Here is a 14,732-nt window from a genome sequence, read left to right as displayed (position 1 = left end):
CACTTCTGCCTTGAAAATAAAAAGCATTATGGTCTAGGCTACCTTCTTAAATTATTTTGAGTGATCCATAACAGATTGGGAGCTCGTCTAGGATTAATGCTATAATTCCATTTGGGACTCAAAGGTAGCAAGTGGTACGTCTAAGTGTCTTTTGTTTCAGGTATTGGATTTGGTTGATTTAAATAGTGCTCTGCGCAGTAATGGTTCTCTCAGTCACTAAGAACTTTCTGGGGGTGGAAGATGTGACTTTGGGGGTTTTACAGAAAGTGAGCAAAGCAAAGCTGTTGGAATTGGCAGACAAGCTGCAGTTGGGATTGCCTTTGTCTGTGAGAAAAGGAGAGGTAGTTACAGTAATAGCTTGATATTTAAATTTGCTGGAAATGCCATCTGAATGTTTGGAAATGGCTAGAACGTAAGTGCAGATGAAGCAGCTTGAACTTGAAATGAAACTGAAACAGTTTGAATTACGATTAAAAGCAGAGGAAAAAGAATCACTGGCAGAAGAAAAGGAAAAGAAGGAGAGGAAGTCCCTAGCAGAAGAAAGAGGAAAAAAGAGGGACAGGAGAGAGCGAGAGAGAGAGAGAGAGCGAGAGAGAGAGAGGGAGCGCGCGAGAGAGAGACAGCGAGACAGCGAGAGATTGAACTTCAAAAGTTGGCACTTACAACACAAAAGTCAACATAAAAGGATGTAGGTGAAGGTAGAAGGTAGGCTTAGTCAGGAGGATAGTGAAGACCATTGTAGCTAAAGGTCCAGTGGGAATTTGTTTAAATATATCCAAGCATTTCATACATTTGATGAGAAGGATGTAGAAGCCTTTTTCATTTCCATCCAGAAATTGGCTAAACAATTGAAGTGGCCAGTGACCATGTGGACAAAGTTGGTAGGTAGAGCTAGTGAGGTATTTGCATTGCTATCAGGGGAGGTATGTGGGGAGTATGAGGTGGTAAAGAAAGCTATCTGAAATGAATATGAGTTTGTGCCAAAACCTTACAGACAATGTTTCAGGAATCGAAGGAGGAACCCTGGTCAAACATACATTGAGTTTGAAAGGATCAAACAAAGTAATTCTGAGAGGTGGATAAGGGCACTAAAAATAGATCAAACATATGATGTTCTTAGAGAGATGGTTATTTTGGAAGAGTTCAAAAATTCACTTCCTAAGGTAGTGCGAACTCGTGGAAGAGCAGAGTTAAAACGGCAAGATTAGCAGCTAAAATGGCTGAAGATTGAGAGTTGGTTCATGAATCAAAGTTTGATTTCGAGCATCAATTTCAATCCATGAGGGATAGAAACTGTGGAAAAGAAAACTTCTCAGGTAGTAAGGGAAAAGTAGATCTCGGAGATAGGTTACCATAGGGTAAAAAGGAAACCCATGAAGGGGAAAGAAAATTTAAAAAGCTCCAGTATTTTCACTGCAATAAAGTGGGCCACAAAGTCACAGTGTTGGTGGCTTAGAAAAAACACTGGGAAGATGGTTGTAGGAAAACAGGATGAGCAAGTGAATTTTCTTAAAGTGGTAAAGGAAAGCACAGTGGAGGCTAAAAAGCTGCACCACCACTACAGCATGGTCAGAGTTTAGTTGAGAAGGAAGTGCCAGATCTTCTTAAACCATTTACTTGTGACAGTAAGGTTTACTTGCCTAGGCCAGGAGCAGCAGGTAAAGAAGTTACACTATTAAGAGATATGGGATCATGTCAATCTTTGACATTAATAGATGAGGACATATTTAACTCAGAAGGGCTAGTGCCAGAAAAAGTGCTAACACATAGAATTCATGATAAGATGAGAAGTGCTTCATTATGTAGAGTGAGATTGGCGTGTCCAATGAAAAGTGAAGAAATGGTGATTGGAATACTGGAGAAACTCTGCTCCAGGAATACAATTTGTCCTTGGTAATGATATAGCTGGATCATGGGTAGGAGTGCTGCCTACTTTGGTTAAAAAGCCCGTGGAGAATTAGGCAACTAAGATATCACAGGAAGTATAACCTGGGATTTCTCCAGACTGTATGATAACAAGGTCACAAAGCCATCAGAGTTGAAACAGGAGGAGCAATCAAAGAATACAGATAAGGAAGTTGAAATAGAATTATCAGAGACAATGTTGATTGGATGGTTGAAACAAACAGGAACAGATGGAGGACAAAGTGGATATTTTTAGCTTAGAGAAATTAACTGGAAAACCTCAGGCAATAAGAAAACCAGTACCTGTAATACCCATTCCTGTGTCTGAGGAACCTTTTTACAAGAGTTTTAATTGAGTGCATAAGACCCCTACCTAAAACAAAAAGTGGGATCAGTATTTGATGACAATAATGGACATGTCCACTAGATTTCCAGAGGCGATTCCATTATGCAGTATCACAGCTAAAAGGATTGTAGAAGAGTTACTCAAATTTTTCACCAGATACAGATTACCCAAAGAGATACATCAGACCAAGGGTTAAATTTTACATCAAAACTTTTCAGTGAAGTTGTCTTAAGATATCTTAAGAATAAAACAATTCCAATCCATGCATACCATCCAAAATCACAAGAATCGTTAGAATGGTGGCATCAAATTTTAAAAAACTGTGTTAAGGACTTAGAGTCAAGGCTATCAAGACAATTGGGATAAAGGAATTCCATCCATACTTTTTGCCATTAGGGATACACCAAATGAATAGACAAAATTCAGTCCACATGCATTACTTTTCTGGGCAAGAGGTGAGAGGACCACTGAAATTAATTAAGGAGATATTGGTGAGTCAAAATTCAGAGACTACATATTTGGACTGTCAAATTTTAGGGAACAATTAGATAAAGAGAGAGTTGGTTAGACAGCATCTAAAATATCATAGCATATGATGAAACAGGAAGCAGACAAGAAATCAAAATCTTGCAATCTTGCTCACAAAGTGTTAGAGTACTTCCAGTGATAGGTGAACCTTATCAAGAGGACCCTAGCAAATTGAAAGGAGATTGAGTGAGATGAACTATTTGAGAAGGACTTCGGATAGAAAGAAGTCTCACAGAGTGTATTATTTTAATATGCTCAAAAGGTATTTTGATAGGGAAGGAAAGCAAAAGGAGAATGTGCTACTGGTTGGGATTCCAAGTGAGGAACCAAGTTCAGAGGATTCTGAATTGGACATTCCTCAAATTAAATTGAACAATGAGGAAGCTCTCAAAAATTCAGATAAATTGTGTTACCTTTAAAGGAAAATCAAAATGACTATTGCATGGAGAGAAATGTGGGAATAAGCTGGGAAGTACTAATTTAATTATGCATGATGTAGATATAGGATACATTGTTCCAATAAAGCAACATCCTTACAGAAACTTAACCCTCCAAAGTTTGCAAAGGTTCAAAAAGAAATTGAATGTTTGCTCCAAGACCACATAATCAAAGTGAGTTGCAGAGACTGGAGCTCACCCATAGTAATGATGCCAAAACCAGATGATACCCAGTTACGTACAGACTATTGCAAAGTCAATGCAGTTACAGAGTCTGATTCAAATCCAATTCTATGTTTGGAAGACTGTATAGAAAAGCAACTCATATTTCTAAGTTTGACTTACTCAGAGGATACTGGCAGGTACCTTTATCTGAAAGAGCTAAGACAACTTCACTTTTCGCAACATTGAATGGACTGTATCAGTGTTGGTATAAAAAATGTGCCAGTCGCATTTCAAAGACTAACCAATAAAATCATTTCTGGATTATGCAATTATGTGGTATATATCAACGACCTGGAGATTTTTAGTCACACATGGAAGAAATATTTGCATCATTTATCAGTATTATTAAATTGACTTCAGGAGGCAAGCTTGGTGAAAATTATACACATGGCAGGACGAGAAAACATAACTGCTGATGCATTGTTGAGACTTGGATGAAAAAAGAAAATCTGAGATGTTTAATGGCAGGAGTAAATGTAGTAGTGAATGTTTGCCTTCTGAAGTCAATGTTTAAAATCACACAATACTCGGTTATAGTCCAACAGGTTTAATTGGAAGCACACTAGCTTTCGGAGCATCAGTCCTTCATCAGGTGAAGGAGCGACGCTCCCAAAGCTAGTGTGCTTCCAATTAAGCCTGTTGGACTATAACCTAGTGTTGTGTGATTCTTAACACCGGCACCTCCAAATCATAATATGTGTGTGTTAGGGAGTACTAACAGAATAAGACTTACGGGTTTAAAATGAAACCATCATTGTATATTGGTGGTTCTTTTTTTTTCAAAAAAGAGGGGAGGTATGATGATGGTGTCATTTTAAAAAGGTTATTTTGTCCTTGGCTTTCTTCAAGAGAGGTTGTAAAGGCAGAGATACATAAGAGTCTATGAAGTGTCTAGTTTAACAATGGAAGGGGAGTAGCCAGTTCAGGTTTTTTCTGGTTTGTTTTTAGCTGTAGCAGTCACAATATGCGTGAGCCCAGGAAATTTGCAAAGCTCAGTAAAGAATTCATCAGATTTTCTTCTGAAATCTCTTTGGATGTCTGTAAGAATGTGTTTGAATTTAACTTTTTGCCAAAGGTTGTGTTTATGGCATGTTACTGGATTGGAACAGTTAATTAGTTGTAGTTATTTCATTGGGTCAGTTAAGTTTGCCAATAAAGGTATTCTAAATTTGTTTTCTTTTGTGTGTGTGTTTCAACTATAGTGTTTAAATAAATTCTGTTTTGCTGAAAGCCAAGTGATTTCACCAGTTGCATTATACTTAGAATATCTACTTTACATCTGTCTTTAAAATAAGAAAAAGTTAGGGTTTTGGCTACCTTCTTAAATTATTTTGAGGGGGTCTGGCCTGGTCCATAACAACCCCTTTGCTACATTTTTATATTCCAACTGTAACTTTTACAAAAGCAATAGGAATACTTTGGGTTAGTGGATAAAGGTGACCCACTCATCTGACAAAGAGAGAAAGTGTCATTTTGCAGTTAGAACAGTATTTAATATTACTTTTACTAATTCTGTTACATAATTAAAGGTCTGATAGAAACATTTCCTTTAAAGGGTCAGAAGGAAGCACATTCATTGCTTCTGACCTGTAAGTTTTGCTGGAAAAGCACCTGCTTCTTCCATTCAACATTGCTTAATGTCCTTTAGCTGTCAGATTTCTCCAAGACCCAAATGATCTGAGGAACCTGATCTAATTGAAACAAAGAAATGAAAGATATTCCTCTTCAGAGTATTGGTCATTTCCCATGATCCTGATTCCCTCTTCCATTAAAACTGGATAGGCTCTGTTCAAGCCCAATTAAAATTTAGACAAAAATTTTATTTTTGCTTCCCACCCAACCCAAATCCAGTTTGAATTTCACTCTAAACTTTTCAGCAGGAAAATAAGCTTTATGGCAAACCTGGATTCTCCCAATAATGCAGCAAAATCATGGACTTCTATATCAAAATGAAGTCTTCCAAGTTACAATTTAGGAAAAGATATAGGTAGAAGTTGAAGGGATTTTGTAGTGTATGCTCTAACAGTTGTAAAATAAAGGAAGTTGCTATGGGAGAAAGCAGCATCTCTTTCTGGTATAGCACCCATTTAAAAATTCTTCTCCTCAGTTGTAATGCCACCATGGTCTTCCATTGCTACAGCTTCCCTCAGCCCTCAACGCTCGACTTTAGTCTATTTTACATTCTACCACTTTTTAAACCATGAAGCCTTAACTGTCTCAGTTCACCAATGAAATGTTCTCTCCAAATCCCCATCTTGAGTCTCCCCCCGCCTTCATCTTCAAAAGCTCAATATCTAGTTCTTTAATCATTCCTCAGTCAGCATGCCTGGTCTTGCTCTGTCATCACAATTTCTAATTATTTATTTTTTCAAATTTACTTATGGGGTATAAGTGCCAATGGCTCAATCAACACTTATTACCGGTCTCTAAATGCACTTGAGAAGGTGGTTATCTGCCCTCTTGAACCACCACAGTCTTTGTGCTAAAGGTAGATGCACAACACACTAGGGAAGGAATTCCACAATTTTGATACAGTACACTGAAGGAATGGTGATATATTTTCAAATCAAGATTGAGGGGAACTTGCAGGGTGTGGTGCCCCCATGTATCTGCTGCATTTACCCTCTAGATGGTAGTAGTCATGGGTTAAAAAGATCCTGTCCAAAGATGTTTGGTGAACTTCTGCAGTGCATCTTGTAGATGGTATACTGCTACTGTTGGTGGCAGAGGGGTTGGATGTTTGCAAATGTGACGCCAATGAAGCACTTTTTAGAAACTGAAATAACTATTTAGTGGTTCTGAGTTGTAACACTACTTTCCTATTAAACAATGTGCAAGTTTAATAACTAAAATTGTGAATAGGATATAGAATAAATGAAAATTAAATTAGTATTTATTATTTTGTATTGTTTCAGTTAAGTTTCCAAAAGCAGCAGCAGCTCTGGTGAGAACATCTGATGATAATCTCTAGATAGATATTCATTGACATCTGGTCAGAAAAGTGCCAGGGATGTCAGTGGGGAACCAATAATATCTCTTCTGATCATAAGAAACAACAATAAATAAATCACTGTCTACTTCTTTTCCAAAACCACTTTCATAAAGGAAGTTGCTTAGGTACACAATTCAGTAACAATATTTCTCATGTCATCATGGTTTGATGTAATGTCTTTCACTTACATGACTTACAATTAATATATTAGCAGTTGAAAAACATGTCTTGGGCTTCTTGTCCTTACATTCTCTCACCTAAATACTTTTATTCTTGGTCATTCACATGGCCTTCTGCCACTAACCAAATTTGCCCAAGTCAAGAATCCAGTTTTAATCACACTTTCCACTTCCAATCCACCCCAAGAAAACCTTAGTCACTGTGCATTCCACAAAGTGCAGCCTACCCCAAAGATTCTTCAATCCCCTAAAGCTTGTCCACTGCTGTTACATCCAGAACTTTGTCCCCAGTTTCTTTCATCCAGGACTCTCCCAAGTCCTGTGATAGCCATTGGAGGGCTGGCAGCTTGTTGGTCCCAGCAGCACCCCAAGAACCAGACAGCTCCTGCTCGGACTTCATCAGCCAAAAGAAGCAATTCCACACATGGTGGGGTTTCACCACAGGGTAAGTGCCAGCAGTGGTGAGACAAGGTCTTTAGTTGGTGACTTAAGGTCCGCTTCCCACCTTCTGAGTCACTGGTAAATTGTCACCCCTGGTAGTAAGCAACAGACATTTTCAACCCTATTTTACCACCCAATTTTTCAGATCTCATCACCATACAACTGTAGCCGATGATTCCAATTTCAAGGCCAAGGCCACAGTTAGTTCCACCAACCCAAAAAGCTTCCTTCCATAGATCACACTGTTTCAATAACCTGACAACAATGTTTTCCCTAATTTCTACTTCTGCATACGAACTTTTAAAAAATTAATTATATCATCTGGCACTAATCAAGGCACAGACTTGTATAATTCTAGCCATAAACATCAATAAATCTACATACTCTAACAACACAATCTGACTAATTCAATTACTTAATTCAACTAATTATACATTTATAGCTATTATTATACAATTATAAGTGATATAACTTCTATATCATTCGCTAAAGGTGCTTTTCTTCAGATCAGGATCATACTTTCAGACTGAATGGAGGCATTCCACAAAACCATCATCCAATCTGTGTTTAGTCTTCCTAGAGTTAATCATCAAATATATTATACGAAGGTGAAAGAAATTGAAGTTCATGGACTGAACAAGTTCTAGGATAAGGATACAATGATTTAAATTAAAACAAACCTCTTTGAATTAACTCAGGAATCATAGAAGGTTAAAACTCCATTTTGCAAACATAATTAATGCTGGAGCAATCATTAATTAAAAATCAGACTGATAGATTCAGATAATCAAAAACATTAAGGGATTTGAGGCCAAGACTCATATGAAGGCCCATATGAAGTCAGATTGCAGGTTATCCATGATCTTTCATAAGGTCCTACTCCTGTCCTTTCATTCCTTTGACAAGTAAATCATCATATTAGCTATAATGAGAGCAATTTCCAAAGAAACAATGGAGATGAATGGCATATATATGTTAATTCATCTGAGTGTGTCTTGAAAATAGAGACAATTTACATCAGAGATGGTCAAAGAAACTGTGCCATTGGCTGTAGCAGCAGGTGAAGATCAACAGGAAGGTCACATCAGTCCCAACAGTTTACAACACATCTACATTAAATACTCAGACATATAAATATACTGTATATTTATAGACAGTGTATAGATATACAGTGTCATTGCACAATATTCATTTATAGATACATAGCAAAAGTGAAATAGAAAAGCTGCTCAATTTACCATGTCAAATACATAAGAAAAACAGACTTTTTGGTTCAGCTTGCAAATTTCCAAGCATGTGGTTATCTTCTTTGGTCTGTAATTATGCATCAAATGATCTCTATACGTAGTTAGAAAACTTTGCCTTGGGGCAGTGGTCTCATTGTGACACACAGAATTTGTCATTATGAAATACATCCATGATCCTGACCACCTGAGATATCAGATTGTACAAAACCACTGCCATGCTCATTTGTATTTATAAACTGACAACCTCATAGGACTATATTTACAGCTTTTTATTTTAAAGTAATTCATGTTATGTGCAGCACTGAGACATATCTGAAAGAGGTGATAAATGAAAATGAAAATGCCACATTGTCATTCTTGGTTCATTCATTCACACTTTCAGCAGAATTTATACAGGCTCATTTGGTATATTTAGTTTTATCTTTGATCAAAGCATACAATCATCTTCTACTTAAACTGGATAGTAAAACTTGATGCAAGGCCTTTACTAACAATGTTCCATGACTGATTGCTTGAGCACAGACAGAACAGAAAACTGAGGAACTAGCCACACGCTCTTAACTAGATAATATTTGGAATTCTTTGTGCCACCAGCTCTATTGTTGATTCTTTGGGGAGGCACTAAGAAGATCACTTCATTGCTAAAAGAGGTGGTCAAATTTAGTCATGATTTGGAATGCTGGTGTCGGACTGGGGTGTACATTATTAAACATTACACAACACCAGGTTAAAGTCCAACAGGTTTAAATGGAAGTACTAGCTTTCGGAGTGCTGCTCCTTTTTCAGGTGGTCATCACAACCACCTGATGAAAGAACAGCGCTCCGAAAGCTAGTCCTGCCAATTAAACCTGTTGGACTATAACCTGGTGTTGTGTGACTTTTAACTTTGGACAAATTTAGTCTCATTGTTATTCTTCCATCAGCAATTATGCTTGTCACCAAGCAGGAAGTGAGGCTACTCTCACATTACATTCCTTATGATCATGCATTGGAAGGCAGATGGCGTGCAACAGTATAAGAGGAAGATTCTGTAAATGCTGGAAATCTGAAATAAAAACAGGAAGTGGTGGAGAAACTCAGCAGATCTGACAGCATCTGCAGAGAGAGAAAAACAGAGTTACAGCTTTGAGTCCAAAAAATCTTCTTGGAATTCTGTTTCTCTCTCCATGAATGCTGCCAAACCTGCAGAATTTCTCTAGAACTTTCTGGTTTTATGACATACAACAAAAGTTCTGTTAGGCATGGAATCTGCATTCTTCTGCTTGATAGCACCTGGTTTCACTGCTCTTGCACCATACCCAGCACCACACGTATATGTTTTTGAAGAACAGTATTCAGATACTAGAGGAAAAATACTGAAGTAAATTGCTCTTTGTCTTTAAGATTTGACAAGACATTTTAAGATAATTCACCATCATCTTTGAAAATCTCAAATATTTTGGGATTCACAACAATTGCTAGCCTAAGTAGCAACGTTCACAGCCCGAAAAATGTAATTGTCATTTGCTGATAAAGAGTAATTGGATAACTATAAGAGAACTACAAAGATTATTACAGAATTATTACAGTGTAGAAGCAGCCCATTCGGCCTATTATGTCTGCACCAGGTCTCCAAAAGAGTTTCATGATTTTGTGTCATTCCTCTGTCCTTTTCCCATAACACTATGTTGTTTCTATTCAATCAACCAATGCCCTCTTGTATATCTCAACTGAACCTGCTTCAATATACTTCCAGTCAGTGCACTGCATACCCTAAACACTGTGTAAAAATGCTTTTTTCTCCTCACATCACATTTGTTTCTTTTGTAAATTACTTGAAATCTGTGCCCTCTTGTTCTTGATAAGTGGGAATGTTTTCTCCCTACACTGTCACATATGATGAGCAGTTTTGATTCCCTTAAGGAATGATGTACTGGCACGGCAGGCAATCTAGAGAAGTTTCACGAGGCTGATTCTAGGTATGGAGGGATTTTCTTCTAACAAAAGGTTGTATAGATTGGGCTTGTACTCATCAGAGTTTAGAAGAGTGAGAGGAAGCCTCCTAGAATCTTAGGGGGTTTGACAGGATAGATGTTGTTCCCCCTGTTAGAAAGTCTAGGACCAAAGGGCGTAATCTCAGAGTAAGGAGTTGTCCATTTCAAACAGAAATGAGGAGGATTTTTTATTTCACAGAGGTAGAAAATCTATGGCATTCTTTACCACAGAATTCTGTCAAGTCTGGGTTGTCAAGTACATTCAAAACTGACAGATTTTTAATCAGTAGGGGAACCACGAATTACAGGATTAAGGTAGGAAATTGGAGTTGAGGATCATCAGATCAGGCATGATCTCATTGATTGGTGAGCAGACTTGATGGGCCAAATGGCCTCTTCTGTTCTTACATCTAATGGCTTTTCCAGATTAGTACAGCATTTTCCAAACCTTCCAGGTGACCTAATCACCAGGAAGGTCAAGGAGCATCACCAACTATCCACCCTCTGTCCAGATGACTTACAAATTATATTCTTGTTAAAACAGCACAGAATACTCCCTATGCAAATTTCATAGAAAACTTCAAGATGAAAGATTGTGTTAACATTTTAATTATGTTAAATATTGCCCTGCAAACTCACAAATTGTTTGCGAAAAACAAACTTTGTACTGTCATGATGAAAACTATGAAAGATTGCTGGGGTTGGGAGCTTGAACTCTATTTAAACAAGAAATTGTGTGGGAACTCAGTTTCACGGGCCTTAAGGAGTTTGTTTTATCATTTATGATTCATTCACTTTGTAAGATTATCTAATTACACAAACAAGAGTACTACTAGGCCATTTAATTATCAAAAATGCACATTCTCAGTGTTATGGAATGCAGATGGTCACAAAATAGAGCTCCACTTTGGCTAGAATCCAATGTATTAGTCACAATCATCCAAAACTTTCTGTTTCAGCATTTGACCCCTTCAATTGGAAAAGTGCCAATGACTTTCTAATATTTAAGAGACAAGAAAAATAAACAAGAACATTCTTCATTAATGGACAGTCAATTTAATATTAGTTATCAGTAACTTACTGAAATCTATGATTATGAAGAGTATGACTGAGTACTTGGATAACTGAAGTGAAACAAGAAACCAAAACACCATGCATCTGTAAATGGTAATTCATGTCTAACACCCTTAGCTGGACATTTTAAAGAGGTAACTAACGTGGCAGAACAGGTTGTTTCTAGTGTCCTAGGCCCAACCATCGTCAGATGCTTTATCAATGACCTTCCTTCCAACATAAGGTCAGAAGTGGGATGTTCACTGATAATGAGACAAGTTTTAATATCTTTGCATCTCCCCAGATACAGAAGCAGTGCACATTCAGCAAATCACTGACGATACTTGGCCTTAGGTTTATAAGTGACAAATAGCATTCACACTGTACAAAGTGCTGGGCAATGACCGTTTCCAATAAGAGAGATTCCAACCATCTCTCATTATCAACATTCTGGAGGTTAATACTGACCTTAAACTTAACTGATCAATTATATGAATACTATTGTTATAATAACAGGTCAGAGGCTGGACTCCTGCAGCAAGGAGCTCACCTCTCAGCTCCCCAGAACATATTCACTGTCAAAGACACATAAAAAAGAACTGTGATGGAGTACTCTCTGCTTATCTGGATTAGTGTGACTCAAACAACACTTAAAAGGTTTGATACTATCCAGGACAAATCTGTCTGCTTGACTGGCATCTCATCTACCACGTCAACTTTACAGTCACAACCTATGCACAGTAATTGAGGTACCATATATAAGACACATGATAACAATCAATAATAGCACTTTCCAAGCATGTGATCACCAAACACTTAGAAGGATAAGGGCAGTAATTGCCATGGAAACACCATAATCTGTAAATTCAACTCCAGGCAATAGTTCATCCTGACTTGGAAGTCTCTCACTGACCCTTCACTGTTGCTGGGTTAAAATCCTGGAACTCCCTCCTTTACATCGCTATGGTACACATACATTGGATCGACTGCAGCAGCTCAAAAACATGGCTCACAATCATCTGCGCAAGGAAAATAAGTATAAATAACAAATATAGGCATTGCCAGTGATAGATGTCCCATGAAAGAATGAAAAAACAATACTTATATGAATATCCAGAAGACATTCAATTAGCTACAATGCAAGGGACAAAACTAAGAACATTTAGAACTTGAGATAATTTTTTTGGCTTGGATTGGCAATTCGTTCAGAGATAGGAAACATACAGCAAAAATAATGGAAATGGAGGGGAATTCGCAGTGTGTAACTAGTGCTGACGCCCAGGATCTTTAAAGGGTTAGTAGATTTTCACCAAGTTACCTCAATATTTGTTATTTTATTAATTCATGGGATGTGGGCATCATTGACTAGTCAGCTGCAATAGGCATTGAGGTGGTGGTGTTGAGCTGCTTTCTTGAACCACTGCAATCTGGTTAGCATAAGTAGACCCACAACGCCATTATGATGGAGTTCCAGGACTTTGACATAGTTATACTGAAGGAACCATGATATATTTCTAAGCCAGGATGAGGAGTGACTTGGTGTTGGAACTTGCAAGTGATGGTAGTCTCATTTATCAAACCATCAGAAATAGGCCATTTCACCCATCAAGTCTACTCACCATTCAATAAGATTATGGTTGATCTGATCAGATCTCAACTCCATTTTCCCTATCTATTCCCCATATACACTGATTATCTTATTGATTTTTTAAAAATCTCAGACCTGAATATACTTATTGACTCAGCCTCAACAGCCCTCACCAGTAAAGACTTCTACTAATTCCCTACCCACAGAGAAGAACCAGAGAGGAGAACGTTTACCAACTACCTTCAGCTACTGTGTGCATGTCTCCATGCACATACTGTGTAATTGAGGTACATTGCACTTAAATTGTTCTTCTCGGTTATCTTTCCCATTAAGGATAACAAATCTTGGAAAAAAATGCATCCTGACTTTTGTTCCAAAGTACTTGCAGTGAAAGGTTAAGTTCAATTATAACAGATGGAAGTTTGGAACCAGAGTTTGGAAAGACAAACAGCATTGTCTGCATAATGTATATGGTGAATGCTGGTCAGATTGCAAATATTAAATACTAATCACAATTTATGCATTCCAAAGATTGACTTCTAAACATGGTATGTTTTGAATCTTGTAGTAAATAATTTGTCTGCATACCTTGGATGTCATCATTAAAAGTCAGATACTTATTGCGGTATTTGTTAAGAAGGCGAAAAGCATTGGAGTTTGCAAAATCTTCAAACTGAATAAGACAGCTCATTCCATACCTAAGACCCAATGAAATAAATGAATAGGTAGTTAAACATACAACAATAATTTTAAATAGAACAACTGTTAAGGCTACATTCTTTTCTGGAATCAGATATTAAGGATGCAAAGATGCAAAGTTTTATTAATGTTGCTGATTTGAACATAATTATGAAGGCTTCATATTTAGTAATGTTTTGGAATTTGAACAAGTTGTGGATATTTGGATTTATTTTAAAGGAAATCAATGAAAGAAGATTATAAGTTTTAAAATAATACATTTCTTAATAGTCACACATCTCGTCGTAACTATTTGCTTATTGAAGACTTTCTGCTTAGGTTTCTTACTGTCAGATTGCAGCGTCTGCTAAGATATTCTTTATCGTAATAGGCAACCAGTCTGTTTAGATTTCCGGTTTCTGAAAAAGGCCCTTATTGTGGCTGCAGCATGCTACCTGGAGACCCGTTCCATTTGCTCTGGCATGAAAAAACTCCAAGCTTGTTGATACTTCCTGAACAACTGTGTCCACAAAGATCCCCAGTGATAACTGCACGTGTTCAGCAATATCCGCTTTTGTAAACTGTTATATCACATCAATAGCCATCTGAACATGTCAAATAAAAACTAAGATGGTCAACCAAGAGATTTTTATCCTCCCTGCAAAAGTGAATTTCTGCAAAGAAAAATCTGTTATTTTGTATGTGTTGGTTTATTTAAAGGGACAAACATTTTCATTACAAATTGTGCATTAACTAGTTCTTGAATTTTCAGTGAATAAGATTTGTTTTATAATAAATAAACAATTGTGTGTTCATTAAAGAAAACAAGTTGATAATTCTTTTTATTCTCATATGTTGAAAGTATATGATTAACCATATCACACACTGGAGTAAAACATCTGACCTGGAAAGCAACGAAAAGACTGTGCACCTTTCTCCTCCCAACTCCATATTAACGTAACATTAGTGATTATAGCACGATACTCAATGCTGACAATGTGTAATTGGAAACAGAGTAAGAGTTAATAGTCAATGCTGGCTAGCACCCCCCTCCCCCCAATGAATTTTAAAACAAAGTTATTTGGAGAAAGATAAAAAGGATAAAAGTTTATTGTACATTAATTATCCAAAATAGCTTTG

The 14,732-nt window shown here is 37.2% G+C and overlaps 1 protein-coding gene across 3 annotated transcripts in view; it reads right to left on the bottom strand.

Moving 5' to 3' along the window:
• Nucleotides 1-14,732, bottom strand: part of LOC132816420 (NADP-dependent malic enzyme-like) — a 185,234-nt gene that overhangs the window by 36,245 nt on the left and 134,257 nt on the right. For all 3 annotated transcript variants that reach the window (XM_060825970.1, XM_060825969.1, XM_060825972.1), the window contains exon 8: nt 13,503-13,612. In XM_060825970.1, the coding sequence (XP_060681953.1) occupies nt 13,503-13,612 (110 nt within the window). The remainder of the gene's footprint in view (nt 1-13,502; nt 13,613-14,732) is intronic.

Source organism: Hemiscyllium ocellatum, chromosome 6 (genome assembly GCF_020745735.1).
Source record: "Hemiscyllium ocellatum isolate sHemOce1 chromosome 6, sHemOce1.pat.X.cur, whole genome shotgun sequence".
Lineage (NCBI taxonomy): Eukaryota > Metazoa > Chordata > Chondrichthyes > Orectolobiformes > Hemiscylliidae > Hemiscyllium > Hemiscyllium ocellatum.
The sequence above is the reverse complement of the archived record's forward strand: the minus strand, read 5'-3'. Positions and strand labels throughout refer to the sequence as shown.